Here is a 24,760-nt window from a genome sequence, read left to right on the forward strand (position 1 = left end):
ATGATACCCGTACCACCATGTTTCATGCTGAGGATGCAGAGTTAGCTTCCCTTAACAATTGCTTTCTTCTTACCACTCTTCTATACAGGCCAGATTTGTGGATAGCAGGACAATCAGTTCATCCAGATTCATGGATCTTTCTAGCTCTTCCTGAGTTACCATGGACCTCTTCGCTGCTTCTTTAATCAATGATTATATTGCCTGGCCTGTCAGTTTAAGTGGATGGCCATGTGTTGGTAGGTGTGCAAAAATATATCGACAGAGTATATGTATTTGTGCTAAGATTAAGTCACACACAGATGGACCCTTCGTGGAGTTTATGAAGGGGTTTAAGCGTAAAGGGGCTGAAAACAAATGCATGCCACACTTTTCTCGGTAAAAGCTCCCAATTCACACTTAGGCAGTACTTTGTGTTATTTTATCACACAAAATCCCAATAAAATATGCCAAATTTGTGGTCCTAATGTGAAAAAAGATGAAGGAGTTAAAGAAGTGTGAATAAATCTGCATGCAACCCCCTTCTTTTATGCTCGCAAGGACAATGATCCAGTGGGGAAAATGAGGACAAGCCTGCCCCACCGCTCCTCGACAAGCTGGCTGTGTTGAAGAGGTCAGGGCTGGTGGTTATTTCTGGAGCGTATATCAGCAAGCTCCCCTCCACTATGTGTTGCTTGAGACCGACATGACAAGTGTGGCATACACAGGAGGATGACGATCACACTCACACAAACACACACTGAAAGGACCCCCCCCCTCCCTCCATCCCCCTTCACACTGCCTTCCAGTATTAGCAATGAAAGGGTGGGGTGGTCTGGAGAGCGTTCAGAGACAGTCTTTGATAGCTTCAGAGGACTGAGGACTGAGAACTGAGAAAGAAGAGAGCAGACTCCCATCTACACTCACATATATCCAATCGGTGGTTTTGGAGCCGAGATGGTGGCGGAAGAGATCGTGGTCTCCCTCTCAGGAGGAGCTCCGTGGGGGTTTAGGCTGCAAGGAGGAGCAGAGCAGCAAAGGCCGCTACAGGTGGCAAAGGTACAGTAGACAAGAAACGTCTGTGCCAAAATATTCAGAATCTCTGGCATGTTGCAGGCAGGTTTTATGTGCTGTGTTGGTTTTTGTGATTTTCAAATGTTTACTGTTTATAATAAGCTGACCTCATTAAATTTCTCAAAAATTACTTTTTTTCACAACTAAGTAATTAACTGGTAGGATTTCAGCAGTTCTGATGCTTGCAAACAAAAAATCTCCAAGATTTGATTGAACTGACTTTGTAAAGTGCCTTTAGATGACAAGTGTTGTGAATTGGCGCTATATCAGTAAAACTGAATTCAAATGAAAATAACTGCTAAAATTAAATAGGTAAAAAGTTAAATAAAGCACCTTTTTTTAATGATGTGTCTCTAACATTTCAGTTCAAGCACTTTTAAGTTTAAGTATTTGCTGCTTGCATATATATATATATATATATATATATATATATATATATATATATATATATATATATATATATATATATATATATATGCATTCCCTGACTGATCCAGATCTAATTAAAACGCTGCTTCAACCACCACACAGTTGAGATAGTTTTGTCAGGCTTGTAAGCTTGTGCCTTTTTCCTTGGTATGTAACAATGGTCATTGTGGCCAAACACTTCAAATTTAGAGTCATCAAGCAAGAAAATAAAGACAAGTTTTTTTGTCCCTCAGTTTATTTGCAAACTGTAATCTACCCTTTTAAATAGCTTTTTAGAGTAGTGAGTTGTTTTTCTGTGAGGAGCTCATGTTGCTTCAGGACCCGTTTCACTGTGGAAAAATACACTCTCATATGTAGCTTCAGCCAGCATCTTCATAAGGTTTTTACTTTTTTTCTTGGGTTATTAAGTAGTTTTTGCACCTAAATGCTTTCATTTCATGGACACATAATCAATGTCCTTCTTGACTGTTTTGGGGTGTTGGTTTAAAATACATCCTCATTAGTGCCTCCATTTTAATCAACTGCCTATCAGATGTCAGCTTCAGGGCTTTCCCAAATTGCTTATAGACATGTTAATGTTCTGAATATAAACTTCTGAGTCTGAGGAAAGTAGCAAAAAATATTTGGTTGTTTTCATTATGCCATAATTCAACATATAGAAATTATTTTGGTAATCCTAACTGACCTAAACGATGAATAGTTTAGTCAGAGTTGATATCAGACAGTGAAAAAAAAACAAATAACATTTCAGTTAGGTATCAGTATTACATCTTTATTATGACTTTCGAGGTAAATGTAGCCCTGCATAAGTAGCCGTCAGCACTTATTCTTGGTCCAGCGTTTTTTAGTACTTTACAATTAAGTCTATAATGCAAATAATTAACATCAGAACCACCAGTGAGTGCCGCTAAAGGCAGCACAAGCACCTCCAGCGGCATTCATACCACAGTTTGAGGGCCATTGATCTAATGGGCAAAGCTATCCCTGAAAGCAGGAATGTGACCTCTCTGACACGGATGATAAAACGCCGAACCAATCTCCTGTGAGATCTCCAAACCTCTTCAGTAGAGGCAGATAAGCTCCGACACCAAATTTATCTCTACAGCCGGCGTTTTCAAGATGATAAAAATCACCTTAATTTGTGGTTCAGTCTGTGCGTTTCCTCTCACGGCGTGTGTTACATGTGGTCGGGCATACCTCAGATAAGCTCGGCTGAGAGCGGGGCTCAAAGCGGAGGATCAGAATAGCTCGTTGGAGAGCAGCTGGAAGCTGAGAATGGAAAAGGCCAGACCTCTTGTTCTCACACACAGATAGACTTAAACACACAGGCTCACTCACACGCGCTTAAAACATTTTCTCTCTTCCTTAAGCTTTTTGGTTTCACATTCTTAATTTTACGAGTGTTTTCCGTCACCGTAGATCCTTTTTCTCTCGCTCTGTGCCTAGGGATGTTTTAGATTTTGTCAGAGTAAGCCTTTATTTTGGGAATGTCGGTGCGACACATGGTGGGTGACAGACATGGCCCCCTTGCTTCACGCAGCTGTTCAAATTCCCCCTTTTTATGATGTTCTGTAGGTATGCATACTCGAACATTTTGCCTCTTGCTGGTAAACAATAAGAAAGATAGCATGACTTCGCCCCGGTCGAGTGGGAAAAGTGGCCCGAGAAAACGCCAAACAAACAATCCAAGAGGGTGCTTGGACAATCAACATTTTTACCTCCAGCAGCGATAAGGTGCGGGTTTTAATGTGTGAGGGAACAGATGGGACGACCTTATCGTCCACATTTAGCTCCAAGTGTGACGGGAATGCTCACCATCTCATCTATCGCCCCCTCCCCGCCTCTTAAAACACACTTCCTGAGGCTTCGATGACATCATCGACCTCAGGCAGCAGCTTGTTCTCCCAAGCACCGATAAGAATGACCAATAAATCAAAGGAATTTCCTTTCAATTACAAGGCTTTTAAAAAATATTTTTAATAAAATTTTAATTTATCATTGATGCATAGAAACATACAACAGATTCTACAGTGGTAATAGTCATTTACCAGAGATCAAACCTAAAGCGAACACAACTAAGTACACCCCATGATGCAATCGCCTTTAGAATCACTTTTAGAAGCCAGAACTTTTCGTAATGATTGTCTCTTTGACTTTACTTTTATCTCACCTACCAGTGAAGGAATTGCATCCCACTTTTCTTTAAAATGTGGCTGCATTTCATTTAAATGCATTAAAATTTGATTCTGTACATAAAGTTTGAAGGATGCGCTTTGGTTGGTTCACTTCAACACCTTGTGTCTTAACCTTTTGCGGCCATTCTGTTACAGATATACTTCTGTGTTTAGGATGGCCTTGCATATGACTCTAGAATAGCTTGACATATGAGGATTTTAAGGTCAAAATCAATGACCTTAAAGTCCCGATCCCATATCACCACCCTTCCACCTCTGTGCTGGGGTGGAAGGAGGGCTTCCTCAGATATATGTTAGTTTCTATCGAAAGATGGAGGCGTATCTTCAATCCAAACATTTCTTCTTTGGTCTCATCTGTCCAAAGGATGTGGTTCCAGATGTGTTTGCATTGTGATTCATTCAGATAAAGATGTAACACTGCAAAACAAAGCTGTACAGCCATAATCTTTAGAGAATGCAAGATTTGATTGCCGGCACAATGACTATAACAGGGTTGTTGTGTCTGTACAGTTCTCCACTGTACTGCAATACCATAATTGTCATGGTTTAAAAAAAAAAACGATGATCTCAACAGGAAAGTGTCAGGATGCAGCTTATTGGCTGCATGCTGAGCCTCTCTCTCTCTCTCTTGTTCCTGCGCAGCCTGATCAGTTTCACCTGGCAGGCTGCAATTTACCCACAACTGCTTCCACCTGTTCCCACTGCTTTATCAGACTCACCTCTTTCGGTTCCCGTCGCCGGTCCATAGCGTTCACTCCCGCTCAGTCCCTGCCAGTTTTTCTTGTCAGCTCCGTTTGTACCCGTCAGCCTGAAGACTCCGTTCACCTGGTCTTGTTTCAGTCAGCCCATAGACTTTCCGACAGTTTTGTTTCCTCCAGTATTCAGCTCAGACGTTCAGACCTCCACCGTTCGGCTCAGACGCTCAGACCTCCCCCGCTCGGCTCTGACGTTCTGCTCGCCTCTGCTCGGCTCTGATGCTCTGCTCGGCTCAGATGCTCTGCTCGCCTCTGCTCGGCTCTGATGATCTGCTCGCCACTGCTCGGCTCTGACGTTCTGCTCGCCTCTGCTCGGCTCTGATGCTCTGCTCGGCTCAGATGCTCTGCTCGCCTCTGCTCAGCTCTGATGCTCTGCTCGCCACTGCTCGGCTCTGACGTTCTGCTCGCCTCTGATGATCTGCTCGGCTCTGACGCTCTGCTCGCCTCTGCTCGGCTCTGATGCTCTGCTCGGCTCAGATGCTCTGCTCGCCTCTGCTCGGCTCTGATGATCTGCTCGCCACTGCTCGGCTCTGACGTTCTGCTCGCCTCTGCTCGGCTCTGATGCTCTGCTCGGCTCAGATGCTCTGCTCGCCTCTGCTCGGCTCTGATGATCTGCTCGCCACTGCTCGGCTCTGACGTTCTGCTCGCCACGGCTCGGCTCCGATGCTCTGCTCGCCTCTGCTCGGCTCAGATGTCCTGCTCTCCAGTGCTCGGCTCCAGAGTTCCTCCCGGTCAGTCTCTCCACACTCCTCCTGCCAGCCAGCTTCTACACCCTTCACCTCCGTCCGTTGAAAGACTCTGGTCTCATCCTCCATCTTCCAAACTATTCAATAAAACTCACTCATAAGAACTGACTCTGTGTGTGCGTGCTGTGTCCGGGTTCATCCCAGAAAAATATATCATAACATTATGGACCGGCCAAGGGATGAACCCGAGCACGCACAGAGCCTGGTGTAGAAGCTGGTAGGATCTGCCTCGCCTCCGGTTCGTCTCGCCTGGGTCGCAAAGTTGCGACGCCACGCTTCTGGATTCATCTTGCCTGGGTCGCTGAGTTGCGACGCCACGTTTCCGTCTCGTCTCGCCTGGGTCGCAAGTTGCGACGCCACGTTTCTGTCTCGTCTCGCCTGGGTCGCAGAGTTGCGACGCCCCGCCTCTGACTCTGTTTTCCTGGTCCGCCTTCCCCGCTGCTCAGCATTAAGGACGGCGCTCCTCGCCGTCGCTGCCCAGCACTAACTTTTGCTTCTGCCCAGCATATTCAGACTTTGCTGCCCAGCGCCTTCTGGTTTTTGTTTGGAGTTATTTTTTGGTGTTGTGTTCTAGATCTGCTTTAGTTTCTAGTCTTTTTGTATATTTTTTATTGTTTTAGAAGAATTATTTCCGCCTTCTGTTCTTTGTTTTGGCTCAACCTTAGTTTTTGCTTTACTTAGGATTTTTTTTAGATTTATGTTGCTTTTGAGTATTGTGTTTTATTTTGTTTTTGTCCGGGTTTTTGTGTCCCAGGTTTATTCTAGTCATTCGGGTTTTTTTTTTAGTAGTCTAGTTTTTGGTTTTCTTAGTCAGCTAGTTCGGGTTTTTGTTCTCTGTCTTCTTGTTTTAGCCATAGCCCTGATTTAGTGTTCTAGGTTCGCCTTAGTCTTCTGAGTTTTGTTTTTGAGTTCCAGTTTTTTTTTTACTTTAGACTTCTTGTTTGCTTTCTGTACAGATTTCTAGCTCTAGTTATCTAGTTTTTCATTAGTTTAGTCGTACTTGCCCTCATCTCCCTGTTCTGTTTCGTTTCATAGTTTTGCTTTAGCGTTTGGTTCCTTTCCTAGTTGTCAGTCTTGTTTGTAGATCCGGTTTCAGCCCTGTAGTTTCGTTAGCTCTGTAGTCCCTGTCTTGACCCTGTAGTCCCTGTCTTGACCCTGTAGTCCCTTTCTAGCCCCTGTAATTCCAGTCTAGCCTTTGTAGTTTCTGTCCTAGCCCTGTAGTTCTAGTCTTGTTCTGTATTTGTTTTTTCTTTTAGTTTTGTTTGTCTTTATTTTTCCCCCTTTAGTATTTAGGTGTCTGGGTTCCTGCGCTGTATGGGGTCCTGCGTTGGATGGAGTCCAGCGCTCTTAAAAGTCCCTGCGCTTTCTAGGTCCCTACACCCTTCTCCTGTTTTCGTTGTATGTTTTGCTCGGTTTGGGTTAGTTTAGTTCCCTTCAGTAGTTGTTTTGTTCTGTCTTGTCCTAGTGTATCTGTGTTGTTCCCTTGTTTAGGCGCATGCAGGTCGCCGCCAGAGCCCTCCAGCGCACCCATGTCGCCGGCTGAGCCCTCTGGTGCGCCAGACTGTCGCTGCCCTGCGCATGCAGGTTGCCGCCAGAGCCCTCCGGCGCTCCTATGTCGCCGGCTGAGCCCTCTGGTGCGCCAGCCTGTCGCTACCCAGTGCACGCAGGTCGCCGCCAGAGCCCTCCGGTGCTTTAGTCGCTGTCTGTGCCCTCTGGCGCGCCTGGCCTGTTACTGCCTAGCTCACCCTCTTGTTGTTGTTCCCTTGTTTAGGCGCTGCCAGAGCCCTCCGGCGCCCCTATGTCGCCGGCTGAGCCCTCTGGTGCGCCAACCTGTCGCTGCCCAGCGCACGCAGGTCGCCGCCAGAGCCCTCCGGTGCTTAAGTCGCTGTCTGTGCCCTCTGGCGCGCTTGGCCTGTTGCTGCCTAGCTCACCCTCTAGTTCCCTGGTGTTTAGGTCTTGTTTTCCTGGCGTTTAGATTTAGTGTTCCCCGGCGTGTTAGGACGCCCTCTGATTCTCGGTTCCCCAGCGTGTTAGGACGCCCTCTGATTCTCGGTTTCCCGGCGTGTTAGGACGCCCTCTGATTCGTGGTTCCCCGGCGTGTTAGGACGCCCTCTTTTCTCGGTTCCTCGGCGTGTTAGTACGTCCTCCGTTCTTGTTCCCTGGTGTTTTAGATATTCCTGTTTCCCTTGCGCCCCGGCATTCTTCTTCCTGGCGCCCCGGCGTTCTCTTCCCCAAGCCCCGGTGTTTCCCTCACGCCCCGGCGGGTTTTCCCCTGGCGTTTCTGTACACCAGTCGTGTTCCAGCAGGAGTTGTTGAGCCTTGGTGTTTTCGTACGCCTGTTCTTCCCTCTGGCGTTGTCGTACGCTTGTTCTTTCCTCTGGCGTTGTCGTACGCTTGTTCTTCCCTCTGGCGTTGTCGTACGCTTGTTCTTCCCTCTGGCGTTGTCGTACGCTTGTTCTTCCCTCTGGCGTTGTCGTACGCTTGATCTTCCCTCTGGCGTTGTCGTACGCTTGTTCTTCCCTCTGGCGTTGTCGTACGCTTGTTCTTCCCTCTTGCGTTGTCGTACGCTTATTCTTCCCTCTGGCGTTGTCGTACGCCTGTTCTTCCCTCTGGCGTTGTCGTACGCCTGTTCTTCCCTCTGGCGTTGTCGTACGCCTGTTCTTCCCTCTGGCGTTGTCGTACGCCTGTTCTTCCCTCTGGCGTTGTCGTACGCCTGTTCTTCCCTCTGGCGTTGTCGTACGCCTGTTCTTCCCTCTGGCGTTGTCGTACACTTGTTCTTCCCTCTGGCGTTGTCGTACGCTTATTCTTCCCTTTGGCGTTAAGTACGCCCGTTCCTTCCCTTTGGCGTTAAGTACGCCCGTTCCTTCCCTTTGGCGTTAAGTACGCCCGTTCCTTCCCTTTGGCGTTAAGTACGCCCGTTCCTTCCCTTTGGCGTTAAGTACGCCCGTTCCTTCCCTTTGGCGTTAAGTACGCCCGTTCCTTCCCTTTGGCGTTAAGTACGCCCGTTCCTTCCCTTTGGCGTTAAGTACGCCCGTTCCTTCCCCTTGGCGTTAAGTACGCCCGTTCTTTCCCCTTGGCGTTAAGTACGCCCGTTCCTTCCCTTTGGCGTTAAGTACGCCCGTTCCTTCCCTTTGGCGTTAAGTACGCTCGTTCCTTCCCTTTGGCGTTAAGTACGCCCGTTCCTTCCCTTTGGCGTTAAGTACGCCCGTTCTTTCCCCTTGGCGTTTTGTACGCCCGTTCTTTTCCTTTGGCGTTAAGTACGTCCGTTCTTCCCTCTTGGCGTTTTCGTACGCCTATATTTTCCCCGTGACGCTGTCATGCGTCCGTTTCGCCTCGGCGTTTCCCTCACGCCCCGGCGATCTCGCCCCTTGGGCCCCTGCGCTCCTCTCACGCTTCGGCGTTGTTTCTCCTTGGCGTTTCCACACGCCCGTTCCTTGCCCTTGGCGTTTCCATACGCCCGTTCCTTCCCCTTGGCGTTTCCATACGCCCGTTCCTTCCCTTTTTGGCGTTTCCATACGCCCGATCCTTCCCTTTTTGGCGTTTCCATACGCCCGATCCTTCCCTTTTGGCGTTGTGCCGCGCCCGTTCCTTCCCTTTGGCGCTGTGTTGCGCCCGTTCCTTCCCTTTGGCGCTGTGTTGCGCCCGTTCCTTCCCTTTGGCGCTGTGTTGCGCTCGCTCTTTCCCCAGCGCTGTCAAGTACTCGCTTTTTCCCCGGCGCAGTCAAGCGTTCGTGTCTTTCCCTGATGTGCCGTCCCCTGATTGTGCTTTGGCACATCAGTGTTCTCTAGCTCCTTGGTTCCCCCGTGTTCTTTGGCTCCTTGATTCCCCGCTGTTCTCTAGTTCCTTGGTTCCCCGCTGTTCTCTAGCTCCTTGGTTCCCCGTGTTCTCTGGCCCCTTTGGTTCCCCGTGTTCTCTGGCCCCTTTGGTTCCCCGTATTCTCTGGCCCCTTTTGTGTTTGCAGGCTCTTTGGTCCCTCAGTGTTCGGTTTCGACTCTTGCCCGCCTTCCTGGGCCCCCTCCACCCGCCCGGCGTGGGGATTCTGGGCCGTCCGGTGTCCGGCCTTGGGGGGGGGGGTACTGTCAGGATGCAGCTTATTGGCTGCATGCTGAGCCTCTCTCTCTCTCTCTTGTTCCTGCGCAGCCTGATCAGTTTCACCTGGCAGGCTGCAATTTACCCACAACTGCTTCCACCTGTTCCCACTGCTTTATCAGACTCACCTCTTTCGGTTCCCGTCGCCGGTCCATAGCGTTCACTCCCGCTCAGTCCCTGCCAGTTTTTCTTGTCAGCTCCGTTTGTACCCGTCAGCCTGAAGACTCCGTTCACCTGGTCTTGTTTCAGTCAGCCCATAGACTTTCCGACAGTTTTGTTTCCTCCAGTATTCAGCTCAGACGTTCAGACCTCCACCGTTCGGCTCAGACGCTCAGACCTCCCCCGCTCGGCTCTGACGTTCTGCTCGCCTCTGCTCGGCTCTGATGCTCTGCTCGGCTCAGATGCTCTGCTCGCCTCTGCTCGGCTCTGATGATCTGCTCGCCACTGCTCGGCTCTGACGTTCTGCTCGCCTCTGCTCGGCTCTGATGCTCTGCTCGGCTCAGATGCTCTGCTCGCCTCTGCTCAGCTCTGATGCTCTGCTCGCCACTGCTCGGCTCTGACGTTCTGCTCGCCTCTGATGATCTGCTCGGCTCTGACGTTCTGCTCGCCTCTGCTCGGCTCTGATGCTCTGCTCGGCTCAGATGCTCTGCTCGCCTCTGCTCGGCTCTGATGATCTGCTCGCCACTGCTCGGCTCTGACGTTCTGCTCGCCTCTGCTCGGCTCTGATGCTCTGCTCGGCTCAGATGCTCTGCTCGCCTCTGCTCGGCTCTGATGATCTGCTCGCCACTGCTCGGCTCTGACGTTCTGCTCGCCACGGCTCGGCTCCGATGCTCTGCTCGCCTCTGCTCGGCTCAGATGTCCTGCTCTCCAGTGCTCGGCTCCAGAGTTCCTCCCGGTCAGTCTCTCCACACTCCTCCTGCCAGCCAGCTTCTACACCCTTCACCTCCGTCCGTTGAAAGACTCTGGTCTCATCCTCCATCTTCCAAACTATTCAATAAAACTCACTCATAAGAACTGACTCTGTGTGTGCGTGCTGTGTCCGGGTTCATCCCAGAAAAATATATCATAACAGAAAGTGCTCCCAAAATTGATACACACAGGAAAATTCGAGGCTCATGTTTTTGGTAAAAATACCGTTGAAAAATGTTAACCTTTAAATAACAGGTAATCCTCACGGGTTGATTATTTTCACGAAATGAAGAAGGAAAACGTGGCATGCAGTCATGTTTTGGGGCTTAATTTCTGCATTACAGGGATGAGATTAAATTACTTTATACTGTGGTCATGAGTGATGACAGAATGGAGGAAGATGTTCAGACGTGATGGATTTAGGTACTAAGGAAAGTGGATAGTATATTGGATCAGTTCAGTACAGTACCAGTACAATGTTCTAGTAAATTATTGTTAATTAATTATTGAACGATTTCAGACATTATGAATTTTTCCACATTTGGTCACATCACTGCAAAAAATTACAATGCACTTTATTTAAGATTTTATAATAGACCAACAAGATGTAGTGCACGGTTTTCAGGTGGAAGAAAGATATACATGGTTATAAACTTTTATTCTGAATAAAAAACCCGAATATGTATCATGCATTTGTATTCATTTTGCTTTACTCTGACAACCCAAATGAAATCTAGTACAACCATTAACACTGAACTTTTTTGGCCTACATGCAACAAGGTTAATGTGACGGAAACTTAACACTGCACATCACCCTACAAGAAATACCAGCTCTTAAACCACTGCACTGGTTCCCTGTTTATAAAAGATAGAGTTTAAAATGATGTAATTGGCCTTTGAGGCACTAAATGGTCTAGAACCTAAATACATTTCACAGCTACTGGTCAAGTATAAACCATGTAGACCCCTCAGGACATCAGATACCAGTCTATTTAGTGTTGACAGGACTAGAACTTAACACCAGGAGGCAGCATTTAGTTTCCATGCTCCTCATCTCTGGAATGAACTCTCTGAAAAAAAACTGAGCTGTGCTGAAACCACAGCTTACCTATAGAGTTCAAAGGCTACGTTGTCAGATAATTCTTTGTCTATCTTAGCTATGTATTTGCTTTAAATTAGCAGTTTCCTTATCTCTTTTAGTGTGGTTTTATAAAGTCATCACTATTGCTTCAATATAGTTCTTTTATTTCAACTAGCTTGTCTCTGCCCCAATATTTTGACTTGTTTATAAATGATAAAAAATACAAACCCTACTTGTCTTGGAAACACCATCCTCATGGCGATACATGGTGGTGGCAGCATCATGCCGCGGGACATGCTTTAGTTTCAGCAGTGACTGGGATGCTACTAAGAGTTGATGGGAAGATGAAGTTAAATAAATAGAAACTGGGCCAGACTTTCGCCTTTCTGCAGGATAATGACCCTAAACACAGTCAGAGCTGCAGAGGCTTTAAAGCCCAGACCTAAATCCAATCGAGAATCTGTTGCAATACTAAGAAATTGCAGTTCAAGGACTCTCTCCATCCAGTCTGACTGAGATTGAGATATGATGCAAAGAAGAATGGGCACAAATAAAATTTTTGAGATGGGCCATATTTTCCACTCTCCACGTCAAACGGACGAGTTGATGTCCATATGCATATAATCCAATGTATCCATATGGATATAAGTCACCTAAATGTACATAAGTCATCTTAAATCTCTGCTTTATTTCTTTTTTTCCCCTTTTCTCTCAATCCACAATATATATGTGGACGCACTGTATATACCTCATGCACCTTTTCCTCCTTTTGGCACCTTCTTTTGATTATTGAGCCGATGTGACTCGTGAATTTCTCCACTGTGAGATCAATAAAGTCCATCTAATCTAATCTAATCTATTTTATGTACCGAAGCTCCTCATGCTTCCTACACAGAAAAACAAATCTTGAACTGAATGATTTTGCCCTTGATTTGAGCAGGTAAATAAGATGATCTGCCAGTGAAGTAAGATTTTTGCACATACGAACAACTCATCTTCATCATCTTATTTCAAACCAATATATATCTAATTATCTTATTTTAGGGGTAAAAAGATGATCCATTGGCAGATCATCTTATTTACCTGCTCAAATCAAGTAGAGATACATTCATTTCAAGAAAATCTTACTCACTTTTAGTTCCCCTTTTGCAGTGCACACATCTATTTGGAGTTTTTTTTTAGGCTAATTCTGCCAACAGACGACCCGTTGACAGACGTAAAACCCCCATCAGAGACTGCAGTGACCTCCTTTCTTTCTTTAGGTACGGAAGCGCAGCAAAGCATGCCGAGCCGGACTGAGGGAGCTCGATGAGCTGATTGCCATCGGTGACCTGATGTGTGCTGACCTTACACACGCTCAGGCCATGAACCTAGTAGATAAAGAGACTTCCACGCTGAACCTGAAAGTTAGAAGGTCAGAACATGGACACAAGCAACAAGAATGATAATGGAACCATGTTTGGCCTTTTTCACAGCTTGATGTTTGTTTTGGCCCCAGGAACCTCTCTGGATTTCAGCCTTCGTCCTACGCTGCTCGCTCTACGTCACCTCGATCGTCCGCGAAGGTTCTGTCGCCTCCTGCGACCCTCCTGAACAATGGTTGCTCCCTCCTCTCTCCCACCGAGTTACCCAGGGGCGTTACATCCCCCCCAGACAGCGAGGCGTACTACGGCGAGACAGACAGCGACGCAGACACACAATCACAGACGCACCATCGACGCCAACGGCGAACGTCTCCTCATGCTCGCTCGCCTTCGCGTTACGACAACCAGGAGGAGGAGACGTCGGAGATGAGCGGGTAAGAGATGGATGCCTAAAGCCGCGAAAAGGAGAAAATAAAAGACCTTTTGCCATCAACTGAGCCGACTGGACCGAAACTGGTCCACTCCTCTGTAACAAGGAGTCGTTAGGGTCGTTATTGGCTTGGCTTAAAGAAACAATGTTTTGATCACTCGAATGAGGGTGAGAGTTAAGGTGATGCCCCTTTCAAACCATCTGTCTTCTGGACAGATGGTTTGAAAGGGGTGTGAAGGAAGCCATCTACGTTAAGAGAGAAAGACTAACCTTAAACAGAGGAGGAGGCCTTAGGTTCCAACTCTCAAAAACTTACAACACAGCTATAGGATTATTTCCGGCCAATCATCACCTTAATTCTCACCCTCATACGGGTGATCAAAACATTGCTCCTTTAAGCCAAGCCAATAACGACCCTAACGACTCCTCATTACAGAGGAGTGGACCAGTTTCGGTCCAATCTGCTGGCTTAATGGCTTTAACGACCGCCCATTACTAAGGGGTGGTCCTGTTTCGGTTTTATTTGCATGTTATCTAAGCCATTACAAGGCCTTTGTTTGAGCAGTAGTATAAAGCTTGGTACTCCACATTACTCCAGACTTTTTGAATTGAGAAAGCTTCCGGGAGAGGAAGCGAAACGTCTTCAACTACGGAAAACAAGTCCAGTTGCTTTGTTTTTTACCTTTTTTTGGAATGACCATGACCTGGATGACTGAGAATCTTCACCAGCAGACAGATTGTGACATAAAGTTCTGCGTCAAAATTAATATTTGACGTGTTCTGTGTTTGATGTAAGGTATGAAAGTGCTACAGATGCCGGAGTTAGCACCCAGTGGCATTCCCAAGGTCTCACCGGTGTCCCCCGCAGAGAGGTCATCTACCTGCCCCACCAGTATGAGAGAAATACTTCTGCTCACAGCCTGACTCCTCGCACCCTCACCCCGACCCCTGATCAGGGCCCGCTGGACGCAGAGGGAGAGGGGGACAGCGGTTTCCAGGAGATAGGAAGCTGCGCTGCGCCAGGCTGTCCGCCTCTGGTGTCTCCAGAACGGGCAAAAGAGGCCCTGAAGCTGGGCTCCGGTCATCATCTGGTGCCCATGGTGGGACCACAGCTCACCCCGGTTAACGACGAACTCTCCACCACCTACATGGAGAAGGCTCGACAAGCCAGTGAGTACAGTCCTAAAACAATTTGTTTCACACACAAAATTTCTTTTTTCTTTTTCTTTTTTGTATTTTCTGAATGATTTCTTAGATATAAAACATAGAAAAGTCTAAATCAGAAAGTCTAGGCCACAGGTGTCAAACTCAAGGCCCGCGGGCCAAATCTGGCCCATCAAGGCAATTTATCTGGCCCTCAAGAGCCAATAAAGGCATATCGTGTCATAAAGTAGAGGCATATATCCTTTTTAAAGTCTATAAAGTGGCTAAAACTGTGCCTCCTGTAGCGAATGTTGATTTTTGTTTTAACTGTGTAGTAACAGCATCCTGCCACTAGATGTCAGTTTTCCCAAAAAACATTCAAACAACCCAGAAATATCCAAAAAGAGAAAAAGTGACGCAGAATGATGAGTTTAAAGTGTAACTCACCACAAAATCAACTTTTTTTCATATAAACCTGTGTAAACTGGGCCTTTTGGTGCTACTTTTATGTTACTGTGCTTTTTCTTTATACTTCTATGTGAACTGGAATGAAATTATGAAATCAAAAGTATCATCTATACAGGTGCAACTGGCCCTTTTAATGACTCCATTATGCCAAAGTGGCCCCATAAAGAAATGAGTTTGGCGCCCCTGGTCTAGGCTATCTGAAAATGAGGAAATATGGTTTAAGTATCAGCCACGTCTGGATAAGACCTTATTCACTAAATGCGTCCATCCATGCATCCATCCGCACGTCCATCTGTCCATCCTTCTGTAAATAAAAGAAATTATGTCGGATCCTACTCTGCTGGATCCGACATCTGAAGCAAAATGTTGCTTCTGCTCCTCCGCAGACCCTCTTCTAAAACACCAACATCATCTGCATCCCGTTAATCCTGTTTATTTCCCCCCTTCTCCATTGCCCCACCAGGTCATTGATCTGTTTAATTTCCCTGAAGTATTTGCTTTGCTTTTGCTTCTTTGTGATTTATCTCTGAGTTTGTTCCACAGAACATTTTTTTTAAGACTTTACTGCGCCCTGGTTCCAACAACGACATCTGCTGCTGGGGGGGCAAACAATATCTGATACGATTAGAGGGAAAGTCCAGAAACTTCAAAGACATCAGAAGATTTTACACTGTGGTCCTAAATCTTTTGTTAGATCTCTCCCTCTAGTGGTCACCGCCTATGAGCTATCCAGTGGTTTACATTTAAGTTGGACCGATGAGGTGAGATATACCAGATACCAGCAGAGAGATTCTCTACCTTCCCCCTTCTTCCTCGCCTGGCAGTATTCTGGGCATTTGCCTCGGCGGCTGTATTTATAGCTGCTGAAGCTTTCTGATTGAGCGCACAGGCACAGGCCTGATTTATGGACCAGCTGAATGTACGTGGACAGCCTGTGGAATCACTTTGCATGTGCATAAACAGCGATATAAATGCGTTTTCTGTCCATTTGAATCCCTTTAAGAGAGCTGTTGTGATGTGATTGTGTAAATGTTATGTTAGATTGCAACCAATTCTACTTTTTGTTTAAATAATCTATCTCTGATGGTGTTGAGAGGCAGGGTGGACAAAGAACTTGATTAAAGGAAAACAAAGCAGACAAAGTGTTAAGGAAACGCACATAAAGGAGGACAGATGACCTTCAAGGGAGAAAATAAGAAAACAGAGATTCTTAACAACATAACTATGTCTAACTGATTTTAACTTGTTTTGTTCTACTTACAATTCGTAATCAATTTCTGATGTTCCAAAGTAAGGCTTGTAATCCTTGAAAGTAATCTGTAGATTTGTTCAACAGGGTTTTTGCAGGTCTTTCAATGTTTGTGTGTGTGTTTTCCGCAGCTTTTTAAAAACTGAATTCTAGTCCATTACCTCATTTGTTTTTTAGAGAAATGTGTTTTGTATGTTAAGCCACTTCACTCTGGGTTAGGAATCATTCAAGGCTCCTAAATCAGTGGAGCCTTGAGTGAGAGCCAAAGTTTTTAAAAAAAAAAGAGTTTTTGATGTTTTACCATGCTTCAAACTGCCAATATACCATATATATATATATATATATATATATATATATATATATATATATGTTTACTCAAGTAAGAGTAAAAAGTATTTGTTAAGAAGGCAAGTACTCAAGTACTGAGTAAATATTTATAATAATTTATTTAATATTTAAAAAGAATGACATCGGTTGGACAAAAATATTAAATGATGTACAAATTCTGGTATTTAAATGTTTAACAAATTCAGGCAGAAGAAACACTTTTCTGAACTATGTTTTTTAACATAAAACTTATGAAACCAAGCAGTTAATGTATATACAGTTAGTTAGGACAGAGCAATAACAATATCTACTATTTACTGTGGTTACTTGACTTGTAAATGGCTCGATGAGCTCAGCAGATGTCAGAGGTGTCTGGTGCATTTTAGGTTGAAACAAGTTTGCTCTTTATATAGTAAAGTTACTCACAGTGGAGAGTAGCCAGAAGTTTTAGTCAAGTAAGAGTAGCGATACTCCTTCGTGATATTTACTCAAGTAAAAGTAAGAAGTACGGTGCAGTAAAACTACTCCTAGAAGTACATTTTGTTCAAAAAGTTACTAGAGTAAATGTAACTTGTTACTACCCACCTCTGTATATATATAATATGGGTAACTGCTAAATTAAATGAGAACATACTACCAGGACACAATGATAATATTGGGGAAACGCAGTTTAAACAGCGAACACACATGCTCGGTATGAGGGATTGCTGCAAAGCCATCAACAATGCATGACACAGCGGTATCACAGCTATATCTGTAGTTTCTCATTAAACTAAAATTTCATTGTTGAGATTTATAATGTTGATGTTGACATCAGCGGAAGTGTTTTCAGTTCTTAAGTACTTTTAGTATTTCAGTGAAAGGCAACTTTAACCTATAAAAGGGTTATTTCCAACGTCTTGGGTTGATTCATCATTTCAACCAAGCTGACAAATGATTAAACCAAATAACTATGCGCTGACTGAGCTCCCGTTTCAGAGGAGGGAATGTGGCCGCAGTGAACGATCTGTCATCGGGCGCGAGAGCCCAAAGACCTGAATAACTTTAACGCAGGGCGAGGGCTTTACTACAGGACAAACAGTGGCTGTGGGCTCCAGGGATCTGTCCTTTCTCGTATTACAAACCCACACAGCGACTCCGGCTTTGGCTCCGAGATCGTTGGCTCTGTTGTTCCACAGTTTGGCTTCTTTGTGTCCAGCAGCAAAGAATTACCGTCTGCTATACCCTACATATCATACAGATACTGTATGTACACACACTCAGCGGTGCCGCACTTAAAACACGTGGTGCACTGCAAAAATGGAACTAAACGTAAGTAAGACTTTCTTGAAATGAATGTATTTGCTCTTGATTTGAGCAGGTAAATAAGATTATCTGCCAATGGAATGAGTAGTTTTACCCCTAAAACAAGATAATTAGACATCCTGCACTTGAAATAAGACGATGGAGATGAGTTGTTCCGTTTTCAAGAGCAAAAATCTTATTCCTCTGGCAGATCATTTAAACTTGCCTGCTCAAATCAAGGACAAATACACACATTTCAAGGAAATTTGACTTACTTTTAGTTCCATTTTTGCAGTGTGAGGGGTGTCCCGCTCTTTGTGTGTGTGTGTGTTTGGGACAGAGGGCGGACAGGTGTTTGAAGCCTGTCAGACAGACGGACAGGAATAGAGGGCTGACATCATGTGTTGGTTTGGGTTGCAGACAAAGGTCTGTACATGGGCTGAGCTTTCAGAGGCGAACAGGGAGACAGTGACTAAACGGGTCTCCACTCGGAGCCGATTTGGACTCTGTTAGGGTGTGTGTGGGAGGGCCTGAGGGAAAACACACACTGTCACACTCAGTGGTGAGATGAGGGACCTCACATCTCCGTTGGGTTCAGACAAAGGTGGACACAGGGTGCCACACACTGTTTATGCAGGTAAGACCCATTGTACTCTGGACTGCCTTCGATCTGGAGGCAAAATTCATTTGGTTAAAATATTTCAATAGACGATTTATATGCCGTACATGACTACTGTTTATTTATTTTTTAAATATTGTTAATGTGAAAGATCTGTGACGTTAGTTATTCTGTGATCATCAATGCTTCAAATAATAAAATAGATATGCTCATACCGAAATAATGTAGGAGCTGCATATTTGATAATAGAACTCAATGTATACAATGAATAGAGATATTATTAACTTAGATAATTATTCTAATCCTCGTTTTTAATGACTTTTGGGATTTGTTGCTGAGGATGAATGTTAAAGTGCCAGCATCTTATTTCCAGATTTATTTATTACAAGGACGCGATTTGGACAGAGATACCGTAATACATTTAGCTAATTAATCGTTTTCCACAGGGTTGACCGGAATCATGTATTGAAATCCTTAAATTTGCTCAAAAAGGTTAGATTTTTAGTATTAGTTTTTTGTTTGCTACTGAGTTATGGAAATTGTATGGGTGTCTCGATCAAGACAATGATCAGAGTCATTTAGGATCTGTATGTTAATTAAATCAATGCATTACACACGCGGGAGAACTCAAATGCATTAAAGCAGGAACACTCGCTGCATTTCTCCATTATTTTATGGTCTACATTAGTGTTGTAACTGTGTCCCTCTTCACAGACTAAACACTCTACTATCTGTTTGTTCTGATTTGTTTGTTTTTGACAGCCCTAAATTGTAAATCCAACTCATGGTTAAGTAAGACAATTGCTTCATGAACGGCCTGTTTCTGGTTAATACACAAAGTTTTAGTTGAATTAGGGTCCAGACTTTGATCAGACCACTCTGAAACCCTTTTTTCTGAAGAAGAAGGAGACTTACTGGTGTGTTTCAGATGATTATCCTGCTGAATAAGCCTTGGGCTCTTGAACCTAAAGTCACATACTAGTGGCCGGACATTTTGACGTCTATGTGTTTGGCAGGACTTTCTGGTAGCGAGCGTAACTCCTGGTTCTATTAATTACGTCAAACCAGTAGCTCCTTGTTTTATGCTATTTCAGTTTTGTCTCATCATCCACAGAATATTTCCCCATGTGGGTATCAATTAGGATGTTATTATTTTTTTGTTTTTTTTGTCGAAATGTGAGTTTGGGCTTTTTGTTAATTTTGGCTAGCATTGCTTCTTGTCCTTGGAACTCCTCCAGGTGTGTCATTTTAATCCAGGATATTTCTTTTTGTTGAATCATGAACACTGACCTTAACCGAGGTTAGCCCTGCATTGCCACAGATGTTTTATTTTTGTTTGTTTTTATCTCCGGGGTGAGTGGCTAGTATGCTTTTGGATTAATTTTTGTAGTAAAGTCACAGCTGTGTAGGTTCAGCCATGTTCCCTTGTTTTTCCATTTCTGGATAGTGGCTCTCGCTGTGGTTCCCTGGAGTCATTATAAAAAGGAACACAGTAACAAAATACAAAACAAAAGCAAAATAAAACAAAAACATCTGATAGCAAATATGTAATAAAATAAAAGCAAGAAAATAATTACTTTGTTTTTTAAATTATTTATTGTTTTTGTCTGTGATAATTTTTTCATGTTAACCTGAAATTTTTTAGGTTGTTTTTTTCTTTTATTTGAGGGGATTGATTATCTTCCAAGGTTGTTGTTAAAATAAAAAAAAAAGCTAATATGGTTGTTCTTCATAAGAATTGGTAATTATAAATAAAGTTTTAAAGTGTACAAAAAGAAACAAAGACCTGTAATCTTTTAGGAAGCTGTGTTTCCAAAGCACAGAAACATAGTGTACGGCACCATATTCAGGGTTAGACACGAACATAATGATCTTATTGTTTGATGTATTCAATATGTCCATTACTCAGATTCTCATCTGTATGTACATTTCTTTAGAACGGAACATGATGGTTTCTTTTGTTATCAAGTTCTATTTAAGTGATATATTGATTCTAAATGTCATGCAGTATTTAAAATAAGACATTTCTAGTAAACTGAACCAAAAATGTGGTCATTCATAGTTAAATTATAGTTAATTGTATTTTTATGTATATCCAAATTGGACGGCTTTTCCAGCTTAATAGATGAAGTTTTGATTTTAAAAGTTATCTTTGTCTGATGTTAAGATCTCTTTGATGATTTGAAAGACGTCGGTGTGACAAGAAAGCAAAGATATCGTAAAAGGGAAATAACTTTTTCATGGGAGGCAGGGCAAATTTATCTGTTGCGGCATGTTTTCTGACATCTACTTTCAGATGAGAGAAGTCTTTCTGTCTTAAAACTTTATTCTTCATTAAAACATCTTTCCAAGACTTACTTCTAAACTAATTTTCTGTTTATCCCAACAACTTGAGGAATATAAAAAGAAAGCGGGAAGCAGAGACACGATTAGTGAAGCAGATCCAGTGCGATCTGATTTTCCCAGAGTATGTGACTCAACTTTGAAGAGCAGCAGGGCGTCTTTGTTCTAAATCCACAGCACACCCTCCTGTCATTCACTGTGAGCGCTAATCCCCTGCTCCTCTCGGTGATAATACAGAATAAATCATCCCCCACCAGCAGGTAGAGAGAAATATAACACTGTCTCGCTTCCGTTATGTGTCGGATGAACTCCCATCACCGCTTCTCTCCTGCGCTTCTACTCATTTCAGCGCATTTGTTTTGGTCTCTCGCTCATGTTTTGCTTCCTGTCTTGCAGAGTTGCAGCGCGGGGAGAGCGTGGTGGAGAAACAGGTGAAGGAGGCCCGCACTAAATGCCGCTCTATTGCGTCTTTGCTGACTGACGCTCCCAACCCCAATTCAAAAGGGGTTCTTATGTTCAAGAAACGCCGGCAGAGAGCCAAGAAGTACACGCTGACCTGCTTCGGGAAGGCCGAGGGAGACAGAGGAGGGGAGACAGAAGGGGAGACCGGAGGGGAAACAGAAGAGGAAGGAGGAGGAAGCTCGATCCTAAGTGGCTCGGAGGTTGAGGAAGAAGGATTGTTTGCCTCTTTTGACGCTACGTGGGATTCAGGTTATCTTGATCTGCTGGATAGGAGGAGCTCTGCCTGCCCGTCAAACACACCAACCACTCCAACTGCGCCGAGCACCAACAACAGCGCAGAGGTGGACCTCTCAGCTTATCGCACACCAGGACGCTTGACATCTGGAAATCAAAGCTCAGGGTTGGATATCTCGGGCTTGGAGAGTTCAGCCAGCGGCAGCTTCACAAAACAGCCCATCGGCGACCAGATGTCTCCTCCAGCTGTGGCTCTGACTAACGGGGGTTCAGTTGCAGTGAGTCGGGCAAGTGTTGTTCTGAGCCCACCCTCTGAGACACCCACACAAAGTCAAAATGGGCTCCACAACCATTCTAATAACACCGGCAGCTCCGATTTTGGTGCGAGCCCTGGCGCGGACCCGATCGGTATCTCCAGCTTTAATCCAAACTCCGTTATTCTGAACCGCACTGCACGCCCGTTCGCCCCCGGCTCAACCCCGTCCCGCGCGTCTGTGACCTCCGTGATGTTCCGGCCTCCCCAACCCAAACCGACGCCGCTAACTATGGCACCCAAACCCGTTTCAGCGGTTTCCATGATGACGATCTCACCCGCGCAACCTTCACCAGGGGCAGATGCAAGGAGAGCGGTGTCCAGCACCTCTCTTTACATCCCTCCAAGAAACAACCACAGTAACACTTCCCCCTCTGTTTACTCCCCTCCATCTTTCTCTCAGCCTCCTTCGACATTTTCTACTCTTTCTCCGGTGCATGCGTCTCCCTCAACCCCGCTCTCGCCGTCTGCAGATCAAAATTCTCTGATACACCCATCGACTGCTAAACCCTTCTCCCCTCCACCTTACCTCTCTCCTCTTGCTCCTCCTTATCCACCTCCCACTTCAACTCCTCACATTTCCTCTCTGAAACCACCTTCTGATTTAGCTAAAGACTTGTTCCCTGCACCTCCTGTCACCTCTCCCTCTCCCTCTCCGTCCGTCCACCCATACATCAACGTGACAGATGCAGCCTCTCCTACGTTGCCTCCTCAGGCTCTTGCCAGCGACTCGATGGCCACGCGAGAGCACCGCATATCGGTCCCGGCTGCTCGCACCGGCATCTTGCACGACGCTCGCCGTCGTAGCAGCAAGAAGCCAATGTTCACTGCGCTACAGAGCAAAGATGTTTCTCCAAACCCCGACTTGCTGTCGATGGTGCAGAACATGGATGACCATTGCGGGAGAACGGCATGTGTGGAGTCTGTGGTTGCCCCAAGTGGGGAGGCCGGTCATGAGTCAGGGCCTGAGGAGGACTGGCTGAGGCTTGGGGCAGAAGCCTGTAACTTCATGCAGGCACAGCGAGGACCGAAGCCGCCCGCCGTGGCTCCTAAACCCCAGACCCCTCAGGTCCTGCAGCTTGCTGGTAAAGGAGGGCAGCTCTTTGCTCGCAGACAGAACAGGATGGATCGATATGTTGTGGAGCGTTCTCCATCTGCCGCTGCAGCACCTTACTCTCCAGCTCAGACCAGGGAGCCTTCACCCACACCTTCCCTTCCCGCAGCATGGAAATACTCACCAAACATCCGTGCCCCGCCTCCGATCAACTACAATCCCCTGCTGTCGCCTTCCTGTCCTCCAAAGGCCCAGAAGAAACCCGAGGTAGCAAAGTCTGGGACAAACAGATCCAAAGGGAAAAAAGCCGGCATCAAGCCTGTTGACATAATGAGCCACCAGCCCTACCAGCTCAACTCGTCCCTGTTCAGCTATGGAGCCGGGCTTCCCCAGGATCCTTCCAACGTTAACCATCAGAGAAGTGGTCCTCAGAAGACAGCAAGGGTCTATGAGGTAAAGCGGTTCTCAACACCCCCTCCGACCGCCACAGGACCGACCCCCAAAGTTATTGTACCTCGATCCGCCACAACACTTGGAGAACCACTGAGGTACTCTGATGAGTTTTCCCCACTCGCTGCTGGAGCAGTGCCCCGTGAACACATGCAGACTCCGCCCCAGCCCTTCCAGCCTCAGTGGGCCTCCTCTCCTCTGTCTTCCCCACTGCCTCCGGCCCCCACTGCCCCGCTCCCCCAGCTCCCGACCTTCTCCTCACGGGGGGTTTCAATCCCGTCCCAGCCCCCGGTTGCTCCGCAGGCCAACAGGAGTTTCAAGAGTGCCCCAGATCTAAGTCCTCTGGGTCCCAGTAATGCCTCTCACCAGTCTCCCAGCAGCTCTCAGCCCCCCCGGGTGCCCAGGCCTCGGTTCAGCACTTCTAACTTGGGTCTGCAACCATGCATATGGCGTCCTGGATCCACCGCGCACTAAACAGATCCTCATCAGGCCATGAGAAACAAAAACTGTGTGGGGAACGTTAAAAAAATCTTCTGATATTACCTATTATTTTTATTAATACCATTATAGCAAGGATTTTAAACGAATCAGCCACACGTTTAACCACAATATTTGTCTGCATGTAATTCACGTGAATCACGTTTTAGATTTTACCCAGCTCAGATCTGATTCATGTAGTGAAACATTAATAAGAAAAGAACTCCCATCATTGGAGGTCCGACAAGCTGTTAGAGAAATCGGAAGCAAAGTTTTGTAAATATCCTGCAGAATTATTTGAGTTTAATGTCTCAAAAAGTGGAATAGAGGATGTGTAATGTCGGGTGGGATTTAAGAGAGAAGTAGCAGAGAATGGGGAAAGATGTACAGAAAGCAGAGATGAAGCAGCAGAATTTAAAAGAAAGATGCCGAGTGAATGCAAACCTTCACAATCTGCAAAATCCTGCCTGTTGCTATCACATAACAGCTCATTTAACTAAGTTCTGTTACAACCACTATTAAAAGTCATTGATAGTTCTAAGTATTTAAGCTGGATCCTTGATCTTTGTGTGCTTTGCTGTAGGGAACAGCCTTTTGCTGCAGACATTATTGATAAGGGAAATATAATACAGGGTATAGGTACAACATGTCTGTTTGCCTGTGATTCTTCTTCACAGAAACATGGGGTTGAATAAAAATAGACATGACTCACCTCAGCTGTCACTCTGTCTCTCCCTGTGTCACCAGCGTCGTCAACACCCACCTCCACACTGACCTGCAGTATCTCTTCCCACACCCATCAGTTCCTACACGTTTAGCCCATTTAATCTGTTTGATGACTCCTCTGTAGATGCATGTGGCTTTGACGCCATGCTTATAAGTAGAGTTTAGGAATGAAGAAAACTATTTTGATTACGTACCAACGTTTACCACACGGGGGCGCTGTAGGATTTGTCATCTAGGTTTCAGCTTTCGCACCCGCAGAATGTCAACAGCACTGTTCTATTAATTTTCCTCTCTTAGTTATTTTTCCCTCACGTCTTTGCATTAATTCATGGAATATCTAAACTTTAAGTGAAGTATAACACTAAAGCATTTAGACCCCTTGAATCTACAATTTGCAACTGCACAATGACTTCAATGCTATTTGGAGTTTACATAATACTCCAACTAGTTAATAATTGTAAAATATAAGGAACATAAAACATGATTCCATCTCTACAAGGTCATCTTATATAAAGCCTCCTCCAAGCCTGATGCAGCCACCACCATGTTTCAAAATGGGAATG

At 45.4% G+C, this 24,760-nt stretch overlaps 1 protein-coding gene across 1 annotated transcript; it reads left to right on the plus strand.

Moving 5' to 3' along the window:
- Window positions 1-838: 838 nt before the first annotated feature.
- LOC105928257 (synaptopodin 2-like protein) lies at window positions 839-24,187 on the plus strand. Its single transcript, XM_012865427.3, has 5 exons — window positions 839-1,035; window positions 12,517-12,668; window positions 12,753-13,052; window positions 13,845-14,218; window positions 20,878-24,187. Exons 1-5 carry the CDS (start codon window positions 934-936, stop codon window positions 23,466-23,468), a joined length of 3,519 nt encoding a protein of 1,172 aa, XP_012720881.2. The 5' UTR covers window positions 839-933; the 3' UTR covers window positions 23,469-24,187.
- The last annotated feature ends 573 nt before the right edge of the window (window positions 24,188-24,760 follow it).

Source organism: Fundulus heteroclitus, chromosome 10 (genome assembly GCF_011125445.2).
Source record: "Fundulus heteroclitus isolate FHET01 chromosome 10, MU-UCD_Fhet_4.1, whole genome shotgun sequence".
NCBI lineage: Eukaryota > Metazoa > Chordata > Actinopteri > Cyprinodontiformes > Fundulidae > Fundulus > Fundulus heteroclitus.

What these genes read in the sequence shown, in the direction of transcription:
- LOC105928257 (XM_012865427.3), top strand. Translation starts at nt 934, where the DNA reads ATGGTGGCGGAAGAGATCGTGGTCTCCCTCTCAGGAGGAGCTCCGTGG. An exon ending in GGCCGCTACAGGTGGCAAAG is followed by an intron (nt 1,036 to 12,516) that starts GTACAGTAGACA and finishes TTCTTTCTTTAG; the next exon opens with GTACGGAAGCGCAGCAAAGC. An exon ending in GGAGAAGGCTCGACAAGCCA is followed by an intron (nt 14,219 to 20,877) that starts GTGAGTACAGTC and finishes CCTGTCTTGCAG; the next exon opens with AGTTGCAGCGCGGGGAGAGC.